Source organism: Aedes albopictus, chromosome 3, assembly GCF_035046485.1.
Source record: "Aedes albopictus strain Foshan chromosome 3, AalbF5, whole genome shotgun sequence".
Classification (NCBI taxonomy): Eukaryota; Metazoa; Arthropoda; class Insecta; order Diptera; family Culicidae; genus Aedes; species Aedes albopictus.
This window is the reverse complement of record NC_085138.1, coordinates 217926522-217933387: the sequence shown is the minus strand read 5'-3', so window position 1 is coordinate 217933387 and position 6866 is coordinate 217926522. Positions and strand designations below refer to the sequence as shown.

At 38.7% G+C, this 6866-nt stretch overlaps 1 protein-coding gene across 3 annotated transcripts in view; it reads left to right on the top strand.

The window, feature by feature from the left end:
- The first annotated feature begins 446 nt into the window (after positions 1-446).
- LOC109411912 (dystrophin) overlaps positions 447-6866 on the top strand; it is a 387179-nt gene continuing 380759 nt past the window's right edge. The window contains exons 1-2 of one of the 3 annotated variants that reach the window (XM_062858886.1): positions 447-651; positions 870-973. In XM_062858886.1, coding sequence (XP_062714870.1) covers positions 955-973 — 19 coding nt within the window. In that variant the 5' untranslated portion in view covers positions 447-651; positions 870-954. Of the gene's footprint in view, positions 698-869; positions 974-6866 lie in introns of all 3 variants that reach the window. The other 2 variants (XM_062858887.1, XM_062858890.1) reach the window with 2 other exon arrangements.

Genomic DNA, 6866 nt, shown 5'->3' with positions numbered 1-6866 from the left:
AAAAATCCCTCTAATTACCAAAGAAATTTTGACAACTGATTAATATGTGAAGAAATGTCACTTTTCCTTGCGGAATAATTGAACGGAATATTTTTCCGCAAGAAAAAGTGACAGCTCCATTTGATTTGCTCGGCAGGCGTTACGAGCGTTACACAATTTTCATTTCTTTCCAGCTGCGAACCGCTCAAGAAATTTTAACAGCGAAATCATTTCTTGACCGTTCCTTGGCCTATCTTTTTCCACAATACTTATCAGGTGCGTACTACCCTTTAACAGTTTTCTCCAAAGGAAATAATTATCGAACTGTCAAGTTTGAGTGAAAATTAATTGAAAAATCAATTGGAACAGACCCTTAATGCAGAACACTATTTACTAGCGCCATCTTTATTTCAACAAGAAAAAAGCCTTTGCGCATGGCGCAAATGCATGAGTTGCGCACTGCGCATGAAAGTGCCTAATCGTTTTGCTTTTTTGATCGGTGACGGATATGTTACAAATCGCGTTCCGGAAAATAATCGGTATTTTGTGGTGAAAAGTGATTCAAAACTAAAATATTTTGTGCTTATTGTGTGCCGGATGATACTTACTACGGAATAAAAGTGAAAATCTAGCTCAGGAAGTGCGAATTGGTTGTAAATTTACAAAAACAAGGTAGTGACCACTTGTTGGATTACTTTTTTTTTTCTTGGGAAAAAATGTAAGCTTGTGTTCGTGCGATGTTTCAACACCAATACTGAAGTGCGATGCATTTGCTATCAACAGTGTAAATGACTGTTTGTAAACAAACCGCTCTTCACAAGAATCAAGTTTAGCCGCATGTGCGCCGTGCTGTATATAGCCAATGGAAATTACAAAATTTGTATTTGCAGATTAAAACTACTTAAATTTAGTGTATAAATCGAGTTCAACGAAAATATGCATTTAGTTACGAACGAATCCGAATAAATTGACACTATGGAGCCTGTTTTTATCGGTAAGTTTTTTTGATTTCTGATAAAAAAAATACTGATAAGATAGTGATGTGTAGGCCTAAAACCGCCTATTCAAATCAAGCATAACTTTTCAATCCGACGTAACTCGCAAATATAAACAAATCCAGATTTTCAGCTGCATGTAAGATTCATAAAGCAAATTGATGAATCCACATCAATGTTTGATGATTTATTACTTAATTTGTTTACCTAAGCATATTTTTCGAAACGACATACATATGATATCCATTAAGACACTGTTGCAACTGACTCAGAAAGATACGGTAGAAGATTGGAAAGTTTTCAATTGGTCAGTCAGTCAGGATTTGCCTATGTAGTGTTATGGTCACACGGTTTGTGTTTGTCTCCTTGTTTGATTTTGTGGTATGGTTAAATATGTTTTTCTCCTCGTTAAGTCAGTTGTCGTATGTTGTTTTTTTCATCGAATCAATCGAACTCTGTATGTTACAATATAGTCGATCCTGTGTCAAATTATTTTCTTGATTTCGCTAATCGTTTTCTACTTGTGTTCATCTCTTGTGTCCTTAAATTGTCATCGGTCCAAAATCCACAGAAACATGTAACTGAACTTCTGAACATCTAAGAGATAATCAAAAATACGCCAAGTTGGTCAGTTGATTGCAATAAAATTTTAAAATAATAAAGATTTCATGTCAACTTTCATCCCGCTACAAATACTATTAAAAATATTTAAATTCGTTCAATTGTCCTATCGGTCTTACCTAGATGAATCATGTCATTTTCTCAAGCGTAGCCTAGAAATGTCAACCTAGTCATACACAAGTAACGTTGTTCAGTTAATGTAAAGCAGTCAGTTTTTGTCCAAAATGTCACGTCGAACGCATTGACGTTTACAATGCGTTTAAGTGTTCGCACGTTAGCTTTGAATCTATCAGCACAATTAAGTGCTGAAAATCTCCTTCCCACTATTGATTCTTCGGTCGATTTTTATTGCTTTATTTAAAGAAAATATGACCAACTAACATTGTAAAAATTCGAAAAAGTGACTATGACATTAATAAATCACTATGTAATAAAAATCAACCGAGAAACGTAGGAAATAGAGCCCAAACAACATTTTGAAGTCAGATGGCTGTAAAAGGTTCCAAAACCTGTCACAAATCCTATAATACTTTTATTAGGATTTGTAACGATCATCAAAACCTTCTCAAATCCAATCGACTTGGAACTATTGCTTGGGAATAGACTCTACTGAGCCCCGGCGGTTCCTCCTGTTTATCGAGCATGTCTGATGCATATGATCAGCCATACTCCATCTGCAGCAGCCGGTTCGTGATGAACCGTTGGAGGCGCAATAAAGTGTTAAAAAGGTGATATGTTTCACTAAAGAACACTACATTACAATAATCAAAATGAAACTCCTTCACTTTAATACCGTCAACCCCTGCGAACTTGGCCAGGGTGTTTTAAAATGTGATGTTATTCTATAGAAAAATCGAATTTTTAGAGGTTGGGCCCTTTAAAAGGGCGTATCTCAAAAATTCGCCCGAAGATGATTTTAAAAATTTGTCCAGAGGTGTACTGCCCCCACTCGCATAACAGTCCCATTTGCAAAAAGTAGGAATTGAGAAAACGGCATTTGAAGTTTGAAAACTTGTTTCCATATAAAATTTTGAAAATTTGCCAAAATTTTAAAAATATTTCCATCATCTCGAAACTTTCACAGATTGCTTTGCACATGAATATATAACTGTAAAAAATGTTACAATCACTACAAAGTTGTTCAGTTTTGTGTTACGTAACACAAAAATCCATGATGGGACTGTTATGCGGGTACTTTTGATATGGGACGCTCATAACTTGGTATTTTTTTCACACATTGACATAAAAATTCGTAATTTTTATTGGTATTTTTGGAAGTACATAAAAAATGATGACTATTCATAACGTTAACTCAAAAGTGATGAAAAGTCAAATGGGACTGTTATGCGAGTGGGGGCAGTGTAGGATATAGATAAATAAAGAGAATGGCGTTTCAGGTTTTGATGGTATATTTTTTTATAAAAACGGTAAATGGAGCACCGAAAACAATAAAAAAAATCTATCGGGGTCGTAAACTGCCCTCACTCGCAAAATAGTCCCATATGACAGAGGTTCCCAAACTTTTTGCTACCGCGGCGCCTTTTTAAATTTTCAAAATTGTCGCGGCGCACCAACAACTTTTTACAAGGAATTTAAATAATTTCAGTTCAAAATTTCAAATATAAATCGTGAAAAAACCTTCAATGTGATGCTTACATATAATTGAAAAAAAAAAAATAAAAATTGCTTAAAGATTCTCAGTACTTAACATCAACTTTAGTTTTCTGAAGGATTGCATTGCAAAACTTTTAAATTTGTTAAATAAAGTACGTAGATTACCAAATTTTAGGGAAAATAGATATAAAATAGATTGTTCAGAAGCTGTCAAGACAGCTGACAGTAACGGTGGAGGGGTCATATTTCTCGAAACTAAAAAAACTCAACTCAACTCAACAACTCAAAAAGGCAGTATTCATAATCTACATGAAATCGACGCATAAATTGTCGCAGATTTTTTACGATAAGAAGCTAAACCAACCTAGAGCTGGAAATCACAATTAAAGAGGCAATCAAACAAGTTATTATAGTATTATAAGTAAAAAAAGTCGTCCGGAAACGTTTGAGGCAGCACGAAATCCTGGAGATTGACAGTAATTATGAATGACAGTATTATGGAACGAAAAAAGTTTCTTTAAATATTTACTTTGAATTACAAGCTATTGATAAAATCGAAAAATAAGCAGAACCATAAAAGGTTCAAATAATAAATTGAGAGTCTCAACAAAACTTATCAAAATTCCGGAAATTATTTTTTTTTGTAAAAATCCAAATGTTTCATGAGGATATCAGAAAATTCCGGCAAACATTCGTAGACTTTGGATTATTTACTTTTTAATTGAAAATTACAAGAAAGAAATCCCTTTTAAATGACTTTCTTTTGAAGTTTTCCTCAAAAAGGTAAGAAATTGGTACAGAATACAAAAAAGGGTTTGAGGTGACACTAGTTCTACTAAACAATACAAAAACAACTAAAAATATATTCTGTCTTCAATAATAAGTGGTTGTTTTTTTTTGTGGTTTGGCTCAAGAGACTGCGGCGCACCTGAGAGATGTTCACGGCGCACTAGGGCGCCGCGGCGCACAGTTTGGGAAGCACTGCCATATGAATAGGAAACCCAGCAAAGATGGGATTGTTATGCGAGTGGCGGCAGTAAATTACTCGCAATTGCTTTGTTTTCGAATAGGATGAAACATAGAAGCATAGGATTGTGACCCTATTTTGTTGAAATTCAGTTTTTAAAAATGTATGGTGTCTCTCCTTGTCAGATTTACTAATAAAAATAATCTTTCTCAACACACCGTCTACCCAGTTGAACGTGGACATTCAGGATAGTGTATCAGAAGGCCGGCTACAGAGCACAGTGGTTCCATTTGTTCAGGAAAGCGGTCTTAAATCATTGTCTTCGTTTTTTGAAGGACAGAATCATTAATGACCAAGAATAGCATGTTATGATTAGTGTTCTGGAATGATATGGGAAAGATATGACGGCCGATTCTTTATAGCGATAACGCTTTAAGCTGAAATTTGTATTTCATTAATAATCATTCTTTTTTAAGACGCAGTTGTGACTTACAAATTCGGATCACCCTAATTTTAAACCTTCTTCGAACAAACAGCATAAATTCTTGGCTTGTAACGCTATAACAGATTTAGAGGCAATTGATTTGGGGTTTATATAATAATCAAAAAGGAGTTCATACTTGTTTCGTTAATTGCAATTACCGAAGAATGCGTTGATTAATGGAAATGACACGTACTGGAACATGGGATCACTATGGGGACATAGTTAAATCATCAGTGCTAAAAATTCAATGGATCTCACGACCTTTCACCACACCTACGATTCATCCTCGAATCCATCCGTTGCGTCTTGTATATTCGACTATGACCACTAAGCCTCCTGACTCAACGGCATTGACATCTTCAAACCAGTTTGTACGCCGTGTTAGCGTAGGAAGATACTCCCGAATCCAGTGTTTCCAAAAATGATCCAAGTTTGCCTGCAGGGTTTCCCAAGTCTTACGGAGTACTTGGTTGGGACAGCCTATTTCTCGCAAGGGTTGTTTCACGCCACTAGAACTCCCCAACGAAAAATGATTGGGCGTAAGCGTTTCTTGTTCCGGAGCATCTAGCGGCAAATAAGTTAGGGGACGAGAATTGACGATTGATTCAGCTTCTGCTAGATATGTTAATAGTGCTTCATCGTCAAGTTTCCTGTCCTGCGGAACACTGGTTAACGCCGTCTTGATAGAGCGTACACGACGCTCCCATGAGCCCGCCATGTGAGGAGCCGAGGGAGGTATGGAATACCACTTCGTTTGCGTATTAGTAAACGTTGCTGCTGCTTCTTCATCGATGCACTTCATCTGATCTTTCAGGATTCCATCTGCTCCGACGAAATTGAGTCCGTTGTCGGAGTATATCTCTAACCGTGCTCCTCGGCGACACACGAACCTGCGAATGCAGGCTATGCAGGATTGAGTCGGCAGGTCATAGGCGACCTCATCGTGCACTGCACGAATAGTTAAACATGTGATGAGGCAAACCCACCGTTTTGCATTGGATCGACCTACCTTGGCGAGAAGAGGGCCAAAGTAGTTGATCCCGACATAACTGAAAGGTCGCACCCCTGGCGACAGTCGAGCCTCTGGCAATGGACCCATTTTGGGAACGGTCGGTCGTGCTTTGTGGACTTTGCACCACTGGCAGTTCTTTGATACGGTCCTCACAATTACTCTAATCCGTGGAATATAGTATTTTTGACGGAGATCATTGACAACCGTCTCCGTGTTATCATGTAGATACCTCCTGTGGTAGTTGTCGATGATCAACGGAGGTGACATGATGTTTCTGTGGAAGTATAACCGGATACTTGAGATCGTATTCATCCACGCGTGCCACTCCGGTGCGGCTGTCAATTCGCAGGACCCCGAACTCATCTAGAATGGGAGTGAGCTTGTAGAGGGGACTTGCCTTATCCAGTGATCGGCGCTGATTTTCCGGAAGCTTTTGATTATTCATCATAATAGATACTTCGTCCGAATAGACGGTCCATTGCGCCATCCTCCAGGTTAGAACTTCCGCTGCCTTCAGTTCATCGTGGGTTGGTGTTTTCTCCACGATAGAGCCGTTCTTTCGGGCCTTGTGGACGGTGAAAAGATGGAAAACGTAAGCCACTGCACGAAGAAGTCTATTCCAGTTGGAGAACCGTTCGAAATCGACGAGTGGTGATAGTATTTCGTGGTACATGTGGCATGGACGAAGCTCCTCGTCTGTCAAGCTAACTAGCGTTTTCGGTTTCGGCCAATGTTTATGTTGCTCCGGCATGCCTAAAAACTCCGGTCCTTGTATCCAACGATTTTCTTCATCGAAACAAGGTCCCTTGCCCCATTTCGTGGCCTCGTTGGCAATGTTGAGTCTGCTTGGGACCCATCTCTATTCGTTTTCCGATGTCAACGAGAGTACTTCTCCAACACGACAAGCTACAAACTGCGAGTATCTGCGATGGCCAGGCCAAAACGGGTTTGGAATCTGACCAGCAGAAGCGCTGGTAGATTGGAACCGTGTGATTTTCTTCTACGAATGTCAGCAAACGTGTTCCCAAACGGCTGCCATCAGTTCCAAATGCGGAATGGAAGCATATTTTATCGGCACAACCTTAGTTTTGGCAGTTACAATTGAGGATTGCGGATTTCCTTCCGCATCGACGATCCTAAAGTACACCACAGCAGAATACGCCGCCTCGCTGGCGTCGACGAACAGATGTGCTT